Source organism: Hyperoodon ampullatus, assembly GCF_949752795.1.
Source record: "Hyperoodon ampullatus genome assembly, chromosome: 2".
NCBI classification, from domain to species: domain Eukaryota; kingdom Metazoa; phylum Chordata; class Mammalia; order Artiodactyla; family Ziphiidae; genus Hyperoodon; species Hyperoodon ampullatus.
In genome coordinates, this window is record NC_136915.1 from 23,813,866 (window position 1) to 23,835,705 (window position 21,840).

A 21,840-nucleotide genomic window follows, 5' to 3' on the forward strand; every position below is an offset into this window, starting at 1 on the left:
GGCAGAAGGAACAATACGATATTGACAAAGGCACAGAGACAAAAGAAAGCATGCTCTGTTCTAGGAACTGCAAATTGTCTTGAATTAATGGAGAGAAGGATGTGTGTGGAGTTATAGCAAGGTGAAGCTGGAGAGAGAGGTAGGAGTCATATTTTAAAGTATTTTCTATGTCTTAATAAAGGACCTGAACTTTATCCAGAAGGCAATGAAGAACCACTGAAGGATTTTAACCTGAAAAATGGAATTTTCAGTGTTTCATTTTAGAAATAAATATTTTCATGACAGAATAGAGGATGTGTTCAGGGAAGGTTTGAGGTGAGAAAGAAGGAAGGAAGAAAGAAAAGAAGAAAAATTGTTTAGGGCATTAGTAGTAAGTGGGGTGAGGCACTATTAGAGCCTGAATGAAGATAGTAAGTGTGGGAATAGAGAAGAATAGACAGATAAGGGAGATATTAAAGTGGAACAGATGAGTTTAGTTTGGGACATATTGTGTTCCATATGCCTGGGACAGTGTCCAGTAAGTAGTTGGCTGTGTTGTCCAAGAGATCTGGACAACAGAGCCAACTGGAGCGGCTGATTTGACCATATGTGAGTGTGCTCTAAGTGGTAATCCAACCCAACTGTTAACAGTTTTCCTTTCATTTCCAGTGACTAATACATATTAGGTGATCAGTAAATGTTTGCTGAATTGATATTACTGTGGCTACAGCTTTTACCCTTGGTCTCCTCTATTCCTGCTTTGAAAAACATGATTGCTCTATCTAATTTTACCCAGCAGTAGGCAACTTTAGGCCAGGTGGTGCTGGCCTAAGCAATGTTTAATTCACAAATGGCTTCTTGATGACAGACCACTACTTATCACTTGAGCAGACTGGTATAAAATTAGCTCTTACTTGATTATCTCAGGTATTTTCCTGGTTATTAATCAGCCTTCTCAGTTGTGACAAAATTATTTGGAGAAGCCATGAAGTGCCTCTCCATGTGAGTGGGTGGGGATATGCTATTCACAGCGCTAGAGCTAGCATATAGCAATTTGAGAAAGCCTGTTTGTTTATTACCAGCTGGTCTATTTTTGGGCAGCTCCATAGCAGCTTGTCTGACTCAAAAGAAATGGTGAGATAAGTGCCCTAGAAAGTAGTACAGTGTGTTAATAACATAACAACAAACTCATTCTAGTGTCCTCCAGACCCTAGCCTATTATAGGTGCTCAGGTAATGTTGATTGAATTAAGTGAATCTACATGGTAATTGACAATTACAGAATTTACATGCTTTCATATATATTATTGTATTTGATCTTCAGAACCCTGTGAGCCAAACCAAGTATTACTTTCATTTTAAACATGAGGAAATTCATATACTCTTAGCAAGAGTAGTTTATGTATCTCTGATACATCTGCAGACAGAGACAGTTTCTCTTGTCATCTCTCAATTCCACCTTTTCATGTCCTAAGTAATATTCATGATCAGTCAGTGAAAGACCTGCCTAATGTGAGTTCAACTTGTACCACTTTGAGATGCTCTTGAGTTGACTGTTTCTAGAAGCTTGCCCTGGAGTTCTTGAGTGCAGTGCATCTTTTCTTACCTTTCTTGGCCACTGGTTTATATTCATCAAAATGTAGGCTGGTTTACAGCTTAAGGAGCAGCAGCGATTTTTTAAGAAGTCTAATACGTGTAGTGTGATTTGAGCACTAAAATGTGTAGGCTGCTCCAAGCGTGTGTCATCTACTCCAGGAACACCTTTTTTTTTTTGTGTGTGTGTGTGTGTGTGTGTGTGTGTGATTTATTTATTTTTTTTTATTAGTTTCTGCTTTATAACAAAGTGAATCAGTCATACATATATATCTGTTCCCACATCCCTTCCCTCACAGGAACACCTTTTTAAAAGAGTCCTTTTCTGTTAAGTTCCTTTATGGCATGCATGTAATATGGTAAATTGATCTTACCAAAATTTCAGACCTAAGTGGCTTATGTACAGCTCTCTGGTGAGCATATGCAGATTTTCCTGACATTTGGCTTCTGTTAGATTATTCATTTCTCAAATGGTTCCTATTCTTTTCCTAATAGTGTGAATTCCTACTTTTCTTCCACCCACAGCACCTTCCTTTAAACTTTAGGAGTAGGTCTACTGTGATGTTATCTTCTCATCCACATTCTCTTGAAAGTTCTTATTTTAGATCTATTTTCCCTGTGATGTGAGGCATTTAGCCCAGGAGGGAACTCTGTGTTTCCAGGATTTATTTCTCTTAGGGGTTGGAGATATGTCATTCATCTGTGGAGAAATACTTCTCAGCTGCTCAGTTGCATTTATTCTGTTTACAAAGAAATGTTTCACTATTTTTGATAGTGTAGTTAATTCTTTGACAATGATTGGATTAAGTCTGTGCTGGATGGACTCAATTTCCATATCTCTGCCAACCAAAGTCTAGATTTTAGCTTCTCCATTATGGGCCAGCATGATGATACATATGGCTTGGAGATATGTGGAATATTTTTCAATCTGATCAGACTCCTCAAGCATATGTTTTATTGACTCATAAATTGCATTGTGTCCTGTGCATAGTAATGAGTTAGGTATTTAGGAATAGTGACTCCTCTAAGTATGAAGAGTATGTGTTATACAGAGAAGACCATAGTAATACGAAGTGCTTGGTACTATGTGAGGCACATCGAAATCGTTTCTCAGATTAACCATGTTGTAGAAATATGACCAAAATGAGGTTGGAATCATTTAAGCTGCTGACATGTTTAGTGAACAGTAATTCTTCCTTTTGACCACCTCAAGAGTTAAGATTCTTGGTTTATATTAGTATTAATATTTATTTATTTATTTGTTTGTTTGCTTGTTTGTTTGTTTGTTTGATTTTGCTGCACGAGGGCCTCTCACTGTTGTGGCCTCTCCCGTTGCGGAGCACAGGCTCCGGACGCGCAGGCTTAGCGGCCATGGCTCACAGGCCTAGCCGCTCTGCGGCATGTGGGATCTTCCCGGACCGGGGCACAAACCCGTGTCCCCTGCATCGGCAGGCGGACTCTCAACCACTGCGCCACCAGGGAAGCCCAGTATTAATATTTTTGAGGCCTCTTAGAAATCATTGTTGATTCTCAGAGTTCACTGTATTCCCCCAAAATTCCTAATCTTCTTGCTTTTGTATGTGTTCATTCATTTGTAGAATATAAATGGCATTCGCACAGAGGAGGTGGCTGCCATGACCAAGGGGCCATCTACCAACCCTGACTCTGAATGGGAGGGCCCCAAGCATTCAGTAATTCCTAGTAAGAGCCAAATGACTACCCCGTCGGAGTCTCCACAAAACTTTGACTTTGGCTCCCTCTCCATAAGCAGCAAGGAGACAGAAGAGAAGGAGCAGGGGGCAACTGGCTATCTTGATATTAAGGAAATGTCAAGAGGTCCAAGTGGGGAATGTGTAGGAGTGGAGGAACAGGCCAGTGCCTTAAAGTCCTCAATATCACCAGCTTCCTCTCAGCTGCAACTTGCTGAAAAAGAAGCAGAGAGTAGTGAAGAACATGTTATACCAGGAGAGCCTGTTGGAGAGCAAAATGGATCATTTCTTGACTCTCGTGTGGGTAACCAGTTCCCCACCTTCATTCGAAGTTTCCAGGTAGTAACTGATTCAGTCGTGCAGATCTAATGACTCCCTTTGGGAGAGGGCCAGAATCTATTCTGTGGAGGAGGTGGTGGTGGTGGCGGCAGTGGTGAGGGTAGTAGCCTCTTGGCTCTTTTTCAAAATTACAGAATAAAATTGAAGTCCTTGATTACTACAAGGAAATTTATTCAGAGTCACTAACACCAAGGCTAGAAATGCTCTCTCCCCTGTTGACTTAACAAAACTCTTGGGGGTAAACTCCAGCTGTTTATCTTTATGAAGCTGGTGTAAGTATGTTCCTCTTTTCCTTGCTCAAGTATGAGCTGTGTAAAGAGGTGAATTTCTGAGACTTCTGTGATGAGGAGCCCTCAGTGTTCTGGGACCCTGCTCAAAAAATGCAAATACTCTTAACTACAAGGGGTAACTGACTTTTTAAATAAGGAGTCAGGCCCCAAATAATTTTTTGTGTATTGCAGCCACATAGCACAGCCCACCACTCCCACTGACCCCGCTCACGGGAGCTTCCATGATTATAGGTACTAATCTTCTATGCTAAGGTGGATGGCCACTTAACTTTACCACAATCAAATGGTAGTTTTAGGGTGATTTATAGTCTTGGAGAAGGTGAGCTGATGGACAAGAAACCTTTGGTATTTCGCTCATGTTCATTCTTCTGAAATTCTAAGATTAATCACCAGGTGGTGGTAGAACTGATTATTTTCTCTCCAGTTTTCCAAATACTGTTTCTTTTCAATAACTCCAAAGTGAATGTCTGACATTGATTTGAAAGAAGTTAATGAATTCCAGGGTAATGTGTTCCAATGCCACTGCTATTTCATGTACCATTTGTACATAGGGGAGGAAATGTGGCTGATTTTCTTAATTTTAATGGTACAGTCACAAGGACAAACAAAGTGAGTGCTATTTGGCAAGTAGTTTTATATTCAAATTCTGAAGGTCAGTCTGAAGTGTTTTATATCACCAATCGTAACTGTCTGATATCATAGCTTTCCATTAAGCATATGAAAGTGATTATAGTAATGCTGTTCTTTAATATCTTTCATGATTTGACACCTTGTCAGGGCTACTTTGGAATAGTGTCCAAGTCTTGGGCAAAGATTGAGCTAGCCCTTTGCTTGATTAGAGCAATCACTTTGATCAGCTCAATGTCAGAAGGTTAGTTCTCCACAGCCTTCAGAAGACTCCGGTAACTCTGTTTCTTTACTGCTTCACAGCCTCCGCTGGTGAAGACTCAGACCGTCACCATCTCAGACACTGCCAATGCTGTGAAAAGTGAAATTCCAACCAAAGACGTCCCTATAGTCCACACCGAGACCAAGACCATCACTTATGAGGCTGCCCAGGTAGGACACAGTTTGATGTTTCAGAACCAAAGACTACAGTAAACATGATAAATAACCTTTCTTCACAGGGTTGTTAATCACTTGCTGCAAATAATGCTAGGCTTTTCTGGGGCAGTTCTTTTCAGAAGAGATTACTGATCTCAAGATGTCCTAAAATACTTTTTCGAAAACAACATTACCTTGGATCTGATTGCTTATATCCACCCAATTCAGTTAGAGAAGGCAGTCTAGTGTAATGGTTGATAACACGGGCTTTGGGTCAAACAAACCTGAGTTCAGGTCCCAGCTTTTTAAAAAATTTATTTAATTAATTATTTTTGGCTGTGTTGGGTCTTCATTGCTGTGCGCGGGCCCTCTATAGTTGTGGTGAACAGGGGCGCCTCCTTGCCATGGTGCGCAGGCCTCTCATTGTGGTGGCCTCTCTCATTGCTGAGCACAGGCTCTAGGCATGTGGGCTTCAGTAGTTGTAGCACGTGGGCTCAGTAGTTGTGGCTCGCAGGCTCTAGAGTGCAGGCTCAGTAGTTGTGGCGCACAGGCTTAGTTGCTCCGCAGCATGTGGGATCTTCCCGGACCAGGGCGGCGTGTGGGATCTTCCCAGACTAGGACTCGAACCCGTGTCCCCTGCATTAGCAGGTGGATTCTTAACCACTGTGCCACCAGGGAAGCCCCAGGTCCCAGCTTCTTCATTTGCTAACTTAAACAAGTGGTTGAACGTCTGTGAGCCCTGATGCCCCCCCACCCCACCTCCACCCGCATGATGTTAGTATCTACTTCATGATTCTGTTGTAAAGCTTATATAAAATACAGTACCGTATGGAATCAACTTGAGCACCACACCTGAAAGTGTGAATAAGAAACAGCTATAATAATTGTAACCAATTTATTACAATTAAATTTAAAATCATGTAAGAATTTAGTACTTAAAATTTTTGTTTACTTCCTACTTTTAGTAATATTTCTCCTTCATTGTTAGTAATTTGAATGAGCTCGGGTTGCTTGTGTTGAGTGGTTTTTCTTTTTTTTTTTAATATATATATATATATATATTTTTTTCATATTAGTCATCCACTTTATACACATTGGTCTATACATGTCAATCCCAATATCCCAGTTCATCACACCCCCACCCCCACCCCATGCCGCTTTCCCACCTTGGTGTCCATACGTTTTTTTCTCTACTTCTGTGTCTCAATTTCTGCTCTGCAAACTGGTTCATCTGTACCATTTTCTAGGTTCCACATATATGCGTTAATATACGGTATTTGTTTTTCTCTTTCTGACTTATTTCACTCTGTATTACAGTCTCTAGATGCATCCACGTCTCAACAAATGACCCAATTTCTTTCTCTTTTATTGCTGAGTAATATTCCATTGTATATATGTACCACATCTTCTTTATCCATTCGTCTGTCAATGGGCATTTAGGTTGCTTCTATGACCTGCCTATTGTAAATAGTGCTGCAATGAACATTGGGGTGCATGTGTCTTTTTGAATTATGGTCTTCTCTGGGTATATGCCCAGTAGTGGGATTGCTGGGTCATATGGTAATTCTATTTTTAGTTCTTTAAGGAACCTCCATACCCTTCTCCATAGTGGCTGTATCAATTTACATTCCCACCAACAGTGCAAGAGGGTTCCCTTTTCTCCATACCCTCTCCAGCATTTGTTGTTTGTATATTTTCTGATGATGCCCATTCTAACTGGTGTGAGGTGATACCTCATTGTAGTTTTGATTTGCATTTCTCTAATAATTAGTGATGTTGAGCAGCTTTTCCTGTGCTTCTTGGCCATCTGTATGTCTTTGGAGAAATGTCTATTTAGGTCTTCTGCCCATTTTTGGATTGGGTTGTTTGTTCTTTTAATATTGAGCTGTATGAGCTGTTTATATATTTTGGAGATTAATCCTTTGTCCGATGATTCATTTGCGAATATTTTCTCCCATTCTGAGGGTTGTCTTTTCATCTTGTTTATGGTTTCCTTTGCTGTGCAAAAGTTTTTAAGTTTCATTAGGTCCCATTTGTTTATTTTTGTTTTTACTTCCATTACTCTAGGAGGTGGATCAAAAAAGATCTTGCTGTGATTTATGTCAAAGAGTGTTCTTCCTATGTTTTCCTCTAAGAGTTTTATAGTGCCCGGTCTTACATTTAGGTCTCTAATCCATTTTGAGTTTATTTTTGTGTATGGTGTTAGGGAGTATTCTAATTTCATTCTTTTACATGTAGCTGTCCAGTTTTCCCAGCACCACTTATTGAAGAGGTTGTCTTTTCTCCACTGTATATCCTTGCCTCCTTTGTCATAGATTAGTTGTCCATAGGTGCGTGGCTTTATCTCTGGGCTTTCTATCCTGTTCCATTGATCTATGTTTCTGTTTTTGTGCCAGTACCATACTGTCTTGATTACTGTAGCTTTGTAGTATAGTCTGAAGTCAGGGAGCCTGATTCCTCTAGCTCCATTTTTTACCCTCAAGACTGCTTTGGCTATTCAGGGTCTTTTGTGTTTCCATACAAATTTTAAGATTTTTTGTTCTAGTTCTGTAAAAAATGCCATTGGTAATTTGATAGGGATTGCATTAAATCTGTATGTTGCTTTGGGTAGTATAGTCATTTTCATAATATTGACTCTTCCAGTCCAAGAACATGGTATATCTCTCCATCTGTTGGTATCATCTTTAATTTCTTTCATCAGTGTCTTACAGTTTTCTGCATACAGGTGTTTTGTCTCCCTAGGTAGGTTTATTCCTAGGTATTTTATTCTTTTTGTTGCAATGGTAAATGGGAGTGTTTCCTTAATTTCTCTTTCAGATTTTTCATCATTAGTGTATAGGAATGCAAGAGATTTCTGTGCATTAATTTTGTATCCTGCAACGTTACCAAATTCATTGATTAGCTCTAGTAGTTTTCTGCTGGCATCTTTAGGATTCTTTATCTGCAAACAGTGACAGTTTTACTTCTTCTTTTCCAATTTGTATTCCTTTTATTTCTTTTTCTTCTCTGATTGCCGTGGCTAGGACTTCCAAAACTCTGTTGAATAATAGTGGTGAGAGTGGACATCCTTGTCTTGTTCCTGATCTTAAAGGAAATGCTTTCAGTTTTTCACCATTGAGAATGCTGTTTGCTGTGAGTTTGTCATATATGGACTTTATTATGTTGAAGTAGGTTCCCCCTATGCCCACTTTCTGGAGAGTTTTTATCATAAATGGGTGTTGAATTTTGTCAAAAGCTTTTCCTGCATCTATTGAGATGATCATATGGTTTTTATTCTTCAGTTTGTTACTATGGTGTATAACATTGATTGATTTGCATATATTGAAGAATCCTTGCATCCCTGAGATAAATCCCACTTGATCATGGTGTATGATCCTTTTAATTTGTTGTTGGATTCTGTTTGCTGGTATTTTGTTGAGGATTTTTGCATCTATATTCATCAGTGATATTGGTCTGTAATTTTCTTTTTTTGTAGTATCTTTGTCTGGTTTTGGTATCAGGGTGATGGTGGCCTCATTGAATGAGTTTGCGAGTTTTCCTTCCTCTGCCGTGTTTTGGAAGAGTTTGAGAAGGATGGGTGTTAGCTCTTCTCTAAATGTTTGATAGAATTCACCTGTGAAGCCATCTGGTCCTGGACTTTTGTTTGTTGGAAGATTTTTAATCACAGTTTCAATTTCATTACTTGTGATTGGTCTGTTCATAGTTTCTGTTTCTTCCTGGTTCAGTCTTGGAAGGTTATACCTTTCTAAGAATTTGTCCATTTCTTCCAGGTTGTCCATTTTATTGGCATAGAGGTGCTTGTAGTAGTCTCTTAGGATGCTTTGTATTTCTGCAGTGTCTGTTGTAACTTCTCCTTTTTCATTTCTAATTTTATTGATTTGAGTCTTCTCCCTCTTTTTCTTGATGAGTCTGGCTAATGGTTTATCAATTTTGTTTATCTTCTCAAAGAACCAGCTTTTAGTTTTATTGATCTTTGCTATTGTTTTCTTTGTTTCTATTTCATTTGTTTCTGCTCTGATCTTTATGATTTCTTTCCTTCTACTAACTTTGGGTTTTGTTTGTTCTTCTTTCTCTAGTTCCTTTAGGTGTAAGGTTAGATTGTTTATTTGAGATTTTTCTTGTTTCTTGAGGTAGGCTTGTATAGATTGTATAGCTATAAACTTGTTTTCATTGTCATTTGTCTCTAGATATTTTTGGATTTCCTCTTGGATTTCTTCAGTGATCTCTTGGTTATTTAGTAACGTAGTTTTTAGCCTCCATGTGTTTGTGTTTTTTATGTTTTTTTCCCTGTAATTGATTTCTAATATCATACTGTTGTGGTCAGAAAAGATGCTTGATATGATTTCAATCTTCTTAAATTTACCGAGGCTAGATTTGTGACCCAGGATATGATCTATCCTGGAGAATGTCCTGTGCACACTTGAGAAGAAAGTGTAATCTGCTGTTTTTGGATGGAATGTCCTATAAATATCAATTAAATCTATCTAGTCTATTGTTTCATATAAAGCTTGTGTTTCCTTATTAATTTTCATTTTGGATGATCTGTCCATTGGTGTAAGTGAGGTGTTAAAGTCCCCCACTATTATTGTTTTACTGTTGATATCCTCTTTTATACCTGTTAGCAGTTGCCTTATGTATTGAGGTGCTCCTATGTTGGATGCATATAAATTTATAATTGTTATATCTTCTTATTGGATTGATCCCTTGATCATTATGTAGTGTCCTTCCTTGTCTCTTGTAACATTCTTTATTTTAAAGTCTATTTTATCTGATATGAGTATTGCTACTCCAGCTTTCTTTTGATTTCCATTTGCATGGAATATCTTTTTCCATCCCCTTACTTTCAGTCTGTATGTGTCCCTAGGTCTGAAGTGGGTCTCTTGTAGACAGCATATATATGGGTCTTGTTTTTGTATCCATTCAGCAAGCCTGTGTCTTTTGTTTGGAGCATTTAATCCATTCATGTTTAAGGTAATTATCGATATGTATGTTACTATTACCATTTTCTTAGTTGTTCGGGTTTTTTTTTTTTTTAGGTCCTTTTCTTCTCTTGTGTTTCCCACTTAGAGAAGTTCCTTTAGCATTTGTTGTAGAGCTGGTTTGATGGTGCTGAATTCTTTTAGCTTTTGCTTGTGTGTAAAGGTTTTGATTTCTCCATAGAATCTGAATGAGATCCTTGCTGGGTAATCTTGGTTGTAGGTTCTTCCCTTTCATCACTTTAAGTATATCATGCCACTCCCTTCTGGCTTGTAGAGTTTCTGCTGAGAAATCAGCTGTTAACCTTATGGGAATTCACTTGTATGTTATTTATCGTTTTTCCCTTGCTGCTTTCAATAATTTTTCTTTGTCTTTAATTTTTGCCAGTTTGATTACTATGTGTCTCGGCGTGTTTCTCTTTGGGTTTATCCTATGTGGGCCTCTCTGCACTTCCTGGACTTGGGTAGCTATTTCCTTTCCCATGTTAGGGAAGTTTTCAACTATAATCTCTTGAAATATTTTCTCGGGTCCTTTCTCTCTTCTCCTTCTGGGACCCCTATAATGCGAATATTGTTGCGTTTAATGTTGTCCCAGAGGTCTCTTAGGCTGTCTTCATTTCTTTTCACTCTTTTTTCTTTATTCTGTTCCCCAGCAGTGAATTCCACCATTCTGTCTTCCAGGTCACTTATCCGTTCTTCTGCCTCAGTTATTCTGCTATTGACTCCTTCTAGTGTAGTGTTCATTTCAGTTATTGTATTGTTCATCTCTGTTTGTTCTTTAATTCTTCTAGATCTTTGTTAAACATTTCTTGCATCTTCTCGATCTTTGCCTCCATTCTTTTTCCGAGGTCCTGGATCATCTTCACTATCATTATTCTGAATTCTTTTTCTGCAAGATTGCGTATCTCCATTTCATTTAGTTGTTCTTCTGGGGTTTTATCTTGTTCCTTCATCTGGAACATAGCCCTCTGCCTTTTCATCTTGTCTGTCTTTCTGTGAATGTGACTTTTGTCCCACAGGCTGCAGGATTGTAGTTCTTCTTGCTTCTGCTGCCTGCCCTCTGAGTTGTTTTTCTTCTTTCTTATTCACAGAAGCAAAAAGTGAGAGAAACTTTTCCTTCTATAAACTGAGCTGTTAATTCATTACTGCAACAAATATTTGTTGAGCATTTATACTTTAGGCCAAAGCAGTGTACAGGGTGGACACAGGCCATATGCTCTGGAACTGACATTCTAGTCAGGAGAGACAGGCAGTAAAACACATAAATGTATGAATTTCAGACAGTGATAAGTGCAGTAAAGAAACTAAAATAGGATCAAGAAGTAGAGAATGTGGAATAACATGAAAAGTTGCTATTTGGGGGCTAGAATAGTCACGAAAATCCTCTCTGAGAATGTGACATTTTAGCTGAAGCCTGCATGATGGGAAGGAGACACAGCTACATGGAGCTCTGGCTGGGTGTTTTCACATGAATCCTTTCGGTTAATCCTCACATCACCATAAACCGGATGATAATATCCACCTTTAGGAAGCAGTGTAACTTGCCAATTAAAAGCACTTGCTTTGCCATTAGACAAGTAGAATTTGTATCCTAGCTCAACTATGTACTAGCTGGATAACTTTAAACAAATTGCTAATCTCTGTAAGCCTCTGTTTCCTGCGTGTAAAATGGGGATAATACTACATACCACTGCAAGATTTGAGGGAGGATGAAGTGAAATGATGTCAGTAAAGCGCTTAGTACATTCATAGACATTCAATTAACGTTAGTATACTTCCCGTGTCTGTCTCTTGTGGTCTAGAGTGTAGAATTTGAGTTTGGCAAATAATGAGAGGTTGCTTCAGGTTTTCTGGCAGTGGTGATAAAGTGGCCTAATTAAAGCAGTGGTTTTGGAAGATGGTTCCTAAAGCTGTGTGCTGCATCTATCAAAGGAGAGGCTGCCTAGAGACAGGACTATGGCTACGGGAGGTCTGGGGGGTTGCTTGTGAAGAACTGAGGTGTAACCTGAGGAAACAAGAAGAAAGAGCTGCGTCAGGAGAGACAGTGATGGATGAACAGGACTTGGCAGTGAAGGGGACTACAAAGGAAGTCTGGGGACATTCCTTTAACATTGTGCACACAGTGAGAGCCAGGGATGTTTAGAAAAGAAGTACTTGCAGATGGGAGGGAACCCTTTAAGTTGTCACTACCATGGAAGCAACCTAACTGTCTATCAGTAGGGAACATGTTTGTAAATTATGGTACATCCAATTAAGGCAATTCTGTGCAGCCATTAAAAAAAGCTTCTGATGGGAATAATCTACGTGATAAATCGGTAAATGAAAACATGCAGTGCAATATGGTATAAATAATATGCTACTGTTTATGGGAGGGAAAAGGGTTGTATGTACTGCTATGTATGAATAGGGTTGTATGTACAGCTATGTATGAATAGGCTTATATGTGAATATACTAACTCTGAATGGGTACTTAGAAAAACAAAAACAAAAAACCACCAGTGGTGGCCTGGGATGAAGAGGCCTGGGATGCAGGCTGTGGTTAGGAGTGGGAGGGAGACCAACATTTCATTGATCTCCATTTTAAAGATTTAAAATTTTGTAGTATGTGCATATCAAAAAAACTGTTTTTAATAGTTCAAAATAAATTATTTAAAAAGTTGTTAGGGCCATCCTGACCACAGAAGCCCATGTTTGGTTTGAGTATAGCCCCTACAAAAAAGGGAAAGGAATCAGTCATTTTTAAATATCCTAGCATGTAAGAGAAATACAGAGGCATTATGAAGTACAAGATAAAGCATGTGGGCTTTGGAGTTAGAGAGACCAGGATCTTCATTCCAACACTTGCTAGTTTCGTGAACTTCAGCAAGTCACTTAACCTCTGAGCCTTAGCTTTCTCTTCTGAAAAATACCTTTTTAAGGTCACTGAGATAAAGGTAATATTTGCCTGGCACATAGTGGCTATTTCAAAATGGTAGATATTATATTGTTATACATCTAAGACAGTCAGCCAAGATACAAATTACTTCTTATTGACTAGACAGTGGAGTATAGTGGGGAAAAGTATTGACTTTGGAATTAGATTTCCTGGGTTTGAACCTGCTCCATCACTTACTAGTGTGCAGTCAAGTTACTCAATCACTGTGTGCCTCAGTTTCCTCATTTGTAAAATGAGGCTAATAATAGTTCTACCTCATAGGGTTGTTGAGAGGAATAAATGAGTTAATGTACATAAAATGTGAGTTTCACAATGTGCGTTTCAAATTAAGATGTCACTACCATGGAAAGAATCTAAATGTCCATCAATAGGGAACAGGTTAAGTAAATTATAGTACATCCCATTAAGGTAATGCTTTACCGTTATTTTTAAAAGCTTCTGCTGGGAATATCTACATGATAAACTGGTAAATGAAAAAGCTCAGTGCAGTATGCTGTAAATAATTTGTAGAAAAAAGTGCCTGGCACATAATAAGCATCAGATAATTATTTGCTATTGTTATTGTTTATTTACTATAATTATTTCTGCTTGTGTTTTTATTATCTTTCCAGACAAATAAACCTGAGAACCTTTTTTTAATCCATCCATAATTCCTACATTTTGGGACATGGCGAGAGGAGGTGGGGAGCCAGAATAGGGTTTTACTGTTTGCATATATGTGCATTTATGTGTACCTGAGGTAACATTTACATACAATGATATGCACAGATGTTAAGAGTTCAATTTTTGATTGGTTTTGACGAATGTATCTACCTGTGTAACCAAGACACATTTGGGTTCAGAACATTTTCATCATTCCTGAAACTTTCTTCATAGCCTTTGCCAGTCCATCCCTATCCCTCTAGGCAGCCACTGCTCTGATTTCTGTTATCATAGCTTAGTTTTACCTGTTCTTGGACTTCATATAAATGGAAGTATACAGTCATACCCTTTTGTGTCTGAACATGTTTTTCAGATTCATCCGTGTTATATGAATCCATAGTTCACTGTTTTCTATTGTTGAGTAGTATTCCATTGTATGAATATACCACAATTTGTTTATCCTTTCATTTGTTGATGGACAGTTGAGTTGATTCCAGTTGGGGGCAAATATGGATAAAGCTGCTTTAAACATTCATGTGCAAGTCTTTCTGTGGACATATGTTTTCACTTATCTTGGGTAAACACCTAAGAGTGGAACTACTGTGTCATAGGATAAAGGGATGGTTAACTTTATAAGCAGCTGTGAAAGCTACAGTACCATTTTGAGAAAACACTGGTAAGAAAAGAGGCCCCATGTGGGAAGAGTGTTAAGTTGGAAATCATAACAATGTCTCCTCCCTCTTCCACCTTCTTCAGAGACAGAAAAGGAGGAGGAAGCGGGTGGGAGGGAGGTAGAAAAAAATAGATTCTTAGGTTTAGTAGAGGAGGTGCTCTTCAAAAAGGTTTAGCCCTCTTGGCATGCAAATTCTTGTTTTTTTGGATTGAAAAAATTGTTATTGAAGTATAGTTGACTTACAATGTTGTGTTTCGGTGTACAGCAAAGTGATTCAGTTATACATACATGTATATATCTGTTCTTTAGATTCTTTTCCATTATAGGTTATTACAAGATATTGAGTATAGTTCCCTATGCTATACAGTAAGTCCTTGTTGGTTATTTTATATATAATAGTGTGTATATTTTAATCCCAAACTCCTAATTTATCCCTCCCCCCAACCCTTTCCCCTTTGGTAACCATAAGTTTGTTTTCTATGTCTGTGAGTCTATTTCCGTTTTGTAAATAAGTTCATTTGTATCATTTTTTTAGATTCCACATATAAGCGATATCATATGGTATTTGTCTTTCTCTGTTTGACTTGCTTCACTTAGTATGATAATCTCTACGTCCGTCCATGTTGCTACAAATGGCGTTATTTCATTCTTTTTTATGGTTGAGTAATAGTCCATTGTGTATATATTGGCACACAAATTCTTAATAACAACTTATAATGTACTTTTATTTCTAAAATCTCTTTTGATCTTCACAGCAGTGCTACAGTGGAGGCAGAGCACATCTTACAGGGTAGCCTGTTATAAAAATGAGAAAATTAAAGCTCAGAAAAGTCAGAATGACTTGCCCAAGGTTCCACAGCCAGCCACTGTCTGAGCTGGAACCTGAACCCCAATCTTCAGACAGGAAGTCTTTGCCCTCAGTCCTGGTTCAAGCACTTATTAGCATAGAACCTTGGCAAATTATTATTTTTTAAGGTTTCTTTTTATTTTATTTAATTAATTTATTTACTTTTATTTTTTTTTATTTTTTTTTTATTTTTTGGTACGCGGGCCTCTCACTGTTGTGGCCTCTACAGGCTCTGGATGCGCAGGCTCAGCGGCCAGGGCTTACGGGCCTAGCCGCTCTGCGGCATGTGGGATCTTCCCCTACCGGGGCACGAACCCGTGTCCCCTGCATCGGCAGGCAGACTCTCAACCACTGCGCCACCAGGGAAGCCCTACTTTTATTTTTTTGGCTGCATTGGGTCTTAGTTGTGGCACGCTGGATCTTTTGTTGCAGCACATGGGCTTCTCTATAGTTGTGGTGTGCAGGCTCCAGGGCACATGGGCTCTGTAGTTTGTTGCACGTGGGCTCTCTAGTTGAGGTGCACGAGCTCAGTAGTTGTGGCACGCAGGCTTAGTTGCCCTGCGGCATGTGGGATCTTAGTTCCCTGACCAGGGATCGAACCCGCATCCCCTGAATTAGAAGGTGGATTCTTTACCACTGGACCACCAGGGAAATCCCTTTGGAAAATTATTTAACCTCTCTGGACCTCACTTTTCTGAACTATACAGTGAGTATAATAATAGTACCTACTTCAGATACTGAGAGGTGTGATTGAGTTAACAGTTGCATTATGGGCTTGGCATATAGTACAAGTGCAATAAATGTTAGTTGAGTCTGAATCTAAGGTAGTTAAATATGTCTGGGCTGAAGAAAGTGTTAGTAAACTAGCCAGTAATATGCCTGGTATGAGGGTGACGTGTGTGAAAGACTTAGGTGACACAATCATGTTCCCTCTCTTTGTTTTGTGAATCTGGAAGTGAATCCAGCCAGGGACTCTTCTCTTTCCTAATTCTCTTCTCCTCCTTCTGCCCTCCCCACAGTATCTCAAAGTTTTGGCTCAATGAAATGTGGCCCTGCTCATAAAAAAGTTGGAGGCCTCTGCTTATAATGCAAATGACTTATATAAAGAGGCGGAGAAGGATGGTAACCTAGCACATTGCTTGCTGCAAAATTCTTTACGAAAATAATCGCAATTCTCTAAATGCCCCTCTGAGTCAGTGTACAATACCAGTACCAGGTATTTTATCTGAAAAGCATGTAGCTGTAGGCAGCCTCCAGCCTCCTCATTTGTTTACATCTTGGTCAGAGGTTGTCAGCAGCTCTGAGTCTGCTAATGGCCCAAATGGCTGCTGATAACTATTCATCAGGCTGAGTTTGGCTCCTGCCAACCATCTCTCTTCCTTTTCGCTAATGTCATTTCTCAGCCTGATGATAATATATTTATTTTGGTCATAGTACAGTGCGCCCTGGAGGAAAAAGAAATAGCCCCAGCCCGTGTTCTCTGTATAGATGAGTTGTGTAGGCCGGCATTAAACACTTTTAAACCCCTCCTATAATGACGAGGATCCCTTTCAATAAAAGTTTTGTTGTCAGAAATGTCATTGAGATATTATATGTATTTCCTCCCACTTTGCCTTAAAAGGACATTTCCTATCTCATGTGCTCCAGTCTCCCATCTTGATTTTCATAAAAGATAGCCTGAGATTCCTTGGTCCCTTAAACTCCAGCAAGGACCTTTCCTTGTTCTTCCTGGAAAGTTCTGTCCTATGATTCAGAACCTAGACATGCTTTAGCCACCAAGAGTTTATACCTTTCCTTCCTGCCCTGGGTGGTGTGTAAAGAGCTCCAGGTTTGTGGAGAGGATTAGTTTTGAGTCCTTGGGCAAATCATTCACTTTCTCTGAGCCTGAGTCTTACCTGGGAGTGCTAATAAGTTTCTCCCTTTTCTATTTATATTCATAGGGCTTGTGTAAGCATCAAAAAAGATAAAGTTTTGAAAGCCATTTATGAGCTATAGCATGCTGTATACATGTGCATAGTTATTGTCACTCTTGTTGAACCTGTGGTTACACTCCTGCCTCCTTTTTCTCATCCACTCCTATCACTGACCCAATGCTGGGGAAACTGGACTTGTCCAACTATTTTAGAAGGAGCTTTGTTCCCAGGGGATTAATTTTATTGGTTAATTAAGAGATCACTGTAAGGGAATTGGGTTTTTGCTTTAGAACGTGCAGCTGCAGAGCAAAGCTGCATCTGCAACATTTGCCCATGACGTTTCCTAAGAGGCATGGTGATGAGTTGTGTCTCCTTCTGCAGACTGACGACAGCAACGGGGACTTGGACCCAGGAGTCTTGCTGACAGCTCAGACCATCACATCTGAGACCACCAGCAGCACCACCACAACTCAAATTACCAAGGTAACAGACAGCTAGAAATTCCTTCTGAAATCCAGTGGCATGCCAAGCTTGCTGCCTCTCTGCAAGAACCCCGGTCCATAAGCAAGGGTTTTCAGCTTCTTCCCTACTGAGCCAAATTATTCCCAGTGTCCAGGGTGGAAAGGCACTGTTGCTTTCCCCAGCAATAAGCCCAGGGAGACCCTGAGCATCCCTGTCTACTTCGTGGTCTCATTAAAGTCACATGTGGTTGTTTTCTTTACACATTCGTCTGTCTCCCTGGTCAGTGAGTCCCCTGTCTGGCTGTGGAGGTCAGCCTAAAAAGTCAGTTTAAAAAGTCAGACGCAGAGTTCGCGTCTCCCCACAACTAGGGCGCCTGCTGAATGCTGGTGCGGGACCCCGATGCCCAAGGAGATGGGAAGAACCCCCAAGCGAACTGGTAGGATGTGGGGAGACTGAGGGGGGAGGAGAATTGGAGGCTGGACAGGGCCAGCGCCCCTGAGGGTTGGCTGAGAAGGGGGAGGGGTTCTGACGCCTGGAGGGACCCTCGGGGGCTCGGGTCGGGGGAGCATGCCCAGCGTTTCCCCTGCCCAATGGGCTGGGGAAGTCTGCCTGGCTCTCGGGCGGGTCCTACGCCCTCAGAGGTCCCCTCTGGGCTGGGTTGGTCCTGGGGGCATAGGAGGGAGGCCAGGAGAGAACAGGAGAGGCAGGCGGGAGGGGTCCTCCAGGACCGGAGGAGCAGGAAAGGAGTGAAGGGCGTTTGCCCCGCCCACTCGAGCCCAGGAAGCCAGGAGGGTTCCCCACCCTCTGAGACCAGAGGCAGGAGGCAGGGGGCACTGGGCCCCTTCTGTTCTGTTGAGCCTAAGCCCTACCACGCCTCCCTCCTTCCCAGGGCCTTTTCCAGCCCTGTGGGTCCTAAGCATAGGCCCCGCCCACCACCCAAATCTTGCCCCTGCTTAGGCCCGCTCTCCACAGCCAAGGCCTTTTTCCACTTTTTTTTTCTCCTCTTTTTTTACTATTGTGGTTCTGTTTTACCTTCCAGTTGTTGTTCCATCTATATTTTTATTTTTATATTTTTTCTAACATATCTGTTAGTTTCATCATCTAATTTTAGTATTGTTCTCCTTTTTTTTTTTTTTTTTTTTTTTGCCGCCCAGCATGGGCTTGCGGGATCTTGGTTCACGAGCCAGGGGTCGGGCTGAAGTTCCTGTGGTGGGAGCTCTGAGTCCAAACTACTGGACTAACAGAGAGCCTCAGACCCCAGGGAACATTCATCAGAATGAGGTCTCCCAGAGGTCGTCATCTCAGCACCAAGACTCAGCTCTACCCAACAGCCTACAAACTCCAGTGTTGGAAGCCTCAGTCCAAACAACCAGTAAGACAGGAACACAATCCCACTCATAAAAAAAGAAAATAAAAAATGAGACAGCAAAAAAATATGTCACAGATGAAGGAGCAAGGTAAAAACCTACAAGACCAAATAAATGAAGAGAAAATAGGCAATCTACCTGAAAAAGAAATCAGAGTAATGATAGTAAAGATGATCCAGAATGTTAGAAATAGAATGGAGGCACAGATTGAGAAAATACAAGAAATGTTTAACAAAGATCTAGAAGAACTAAAGAACAAATAAACAGAGATGAACAACACAATAACTGAAATGAAAAATACACTAGAAGGAATCAATAACAGAATAACTGCGGCAGAAGAATGAATAAGTGAGCTGGAAGACAGAATGGTGGAAATAACTGCTGAGGAGCAGAATAAAGAAAAAAGAATGAAAAGAATTGAAGACAGTCTCAGAGACCTCTGGGACAACACTAAATGCATCAACATTCGAATTATAGGGGTCCCAGAAGAAGAAGAGAAATAGAAAGGGTCTGAGAAGATATTTCAAGAGATTATAGTGGAAAACTTCCCTAACATAGAAAAGGAAGTTGTCACCCAAATCCAGGAAGCACAGAGAGTCCCATACAGGATAAACCCTAGGAGAAACACACCAAGACACATATTAATCAAACTAACAAAAATTAAATTCAAAGAAAAAATATTAAAAGCAGCAAGGGAAAAACCAAAAATAACCCACAAAGGAATCCCCATAAGGTTATCAGCTGATTTTTCAGCAGAAACTCTGCAGGCCAGAAGGGAGTGGCAGGATATACTTAAAGTGATGAAAGAGAAAAACCTACAACCAAGATTACTCTACCCAGCAAGTATCTCATTCAGATTCGAGGGAGAAATCAAAAGCTTTTCAAACAAGCAAAAGCTAAGAGAATTCAGCACCACCAAACCAGCTTTACAACAAATGCTAAAGAAACTTCTCTAGGCAGGAAACACAAGAGAAGAAAAAGACCCACAAAAACAAACCCCAAACAATTAAGAAAATGGTGATAGGGGGCTTCCCTGGTGGTGCAGTGGTTAAGAATCCACCTGCCAATGCAGGGGACGCAGGTTCAAGCACTGGTCTGGGAAGATCCCACATGCCGCAGAGCAACTAAGCCCGTGCGCCACAACTACTGGGTCTGCGCTCTAAGGCCTTCGAGCCACAGCTACTGAGCCCATGTGCCACAACTACTGAAGGCTGCACACCTAGGGCCCATGCTGTGCAACAAGAGAAGCCACCACAATGAGAAGCCTGTCAACACAACTAGAGAAAGCCTGCGTGCAGCAACGAAGACCCAACGCAGCCAAAAATAAATATATAAAATAAATAAATTTTTAAAAAGAGAAAATGGGACTTCCCTGGTGGCGCAGTGGTTGAGAGTCCGCTTGCCGATGCAGGGGACATGGGTTCGTGCCCCGGTCCGGGAAGATCCCACATACATGCCGCGGAGCGGCTGGGCCCGTGAGCCATGGCCGCTGAGCCTGCGCGTGCGGAGCCTGTGCTCTGCAACGGGAGAGGCCACAACAGTGAGAGGCCCGTGTACCGCAAAAAAAAAGAGAAAATGGTAATAGGAACATACATATCAATAATAACCTTAAATGTAAATGGATTAAATGCCCCACCCAAAAGACACAGACTGGCTGAATGGATACAGAAACAAGACCCATATATATGCTGTCTACAAGAGACCCACTTCAGACCTAGGGACACGTACAGACTGAAAATGAGGGGATGGAAAAAGATATTCCATGCAAATGGAAATCAAAAGAAAGCCAGAGTATCAATGCTCGTATCAGGTAAAATAGACTTTAAAATAAAGACTGTTGCAAGAGATAAGGAAGGACACTGCATAATGATCAAGGGATCAATCCAAGAAGATGATATAACAATTATAAATGTTTATGCACCCAACATAGGAGCATCTCAATACATAAGGCAAATGCTAACAACCAGGAAAGTGGAAATAGACAGTAACACAATAATAGTATGGGACTTTAACACCCCACTTACACCAATGGACATATCATCCAAACAGAAAATAACTAAGGAAACACAAGCTTTAAATGATACAATAGACCAGGTAGATTTAATTGATATTTATAGAACATTCCACCTGGAAGTGGAAGAGTACACTTTCTTCTCAAGTGCACACGGAACATTCTCCAGGATAGATCACATTGGGTCACAAATCAAGCCTTGGAAAATTTAAGAAAATTGAAATCATATCAAGTATCTTTTCTGACTACAATGTTATGAAATTGGATATCAACTACAGGAAAAAAAAAACTGTAAAAACCACAAATACTTGGAGGCTAAAAAATGTGTTACTAAATAACCAAGACATCACTGAAGAAATCAAAGAAGAAATAAAAAAATTCATAGAAACAAATGACAGTGAAAACACAGGGACCCAAAACCTATGAGATGCAGCAAAAGCAGTTCTAAGAGGGAAGTTTATAGCAATTGAGTCTCACCTCAAGAAATAGAAAAATCTCAAATAAACAACCTAACCCTACACCTAAATCAACGAGAGAAAGAAGAACAAAGAAAACCCAAAGTCAGTAGAAGGAAAAAAATCATAAAGATCAGAGCAGAAATAAATGAAATAGAAATGAAGAAAACAGTAGCAAGGATCAATAAAACTGAAAGATGGTTCTTTGAGAAGATAAACAAAATAGATAAACTCTTAGCCAGACTCATCCAGAAAAAAAGGGAGAGGATGCAAATCAATAAAATAAGAAATGAAAAAGGAGAAATCACAACTGACACCACAGAAATACAAAGGATTATAAGAGACTACTACAAACAACTATATGCCAAGAAAATTGACAACCACAAAGAAATGGACATATTCTTAGAAAGGTACAATTTTCCAAGACTGAACCAGGAAGAATTAGAAAATATAAACAGACCTATCACAAGTAATGAAATTGAAACTGTGATTAAAAATCCTCCAACAAACGAAAGTCCAGGACCAGATGGCTTCACAGGCGAATTCTATCAAACATTTAGAGAAGAGCTAACACCGATCCTTCTCAAACTCTCCAAAAATATTGCA

The 21,840-nt window shown here is 40.1% G+C and overlaps 1 protein-coding gene across 5 annotated transcripts in view; it reads left to right on the forward strand.

The window, feature by feature from the left end:
- The window catches only part of EPB41 (erythrocyte membrane protein band 4.1), a gene marked incomplete at both ends in the record, with an annotated part of 116,830 nt that overhangs the window by 88,329 nt on the left and 6,661 nt on the right, over positions 1-21,840 (forward strand). For all 5 annotated transcript variants that reach the window (XM_079698505.1, XM_079698508.1, XM_079698509.1 and 2 more), the window contains 2 exons: positions 4,840-4,968; positions 17,321-17,422. In XM_079698505.1, coding sequence (XP_079554631.1) covers positions 4,840-4,968; positions 17,321-17,422 — 231 coding nt within the window. The remainder of the gene's footprint in view (positions 1-4,839; positions 4,969-17,320; positions 17,423-21,840) is intronic.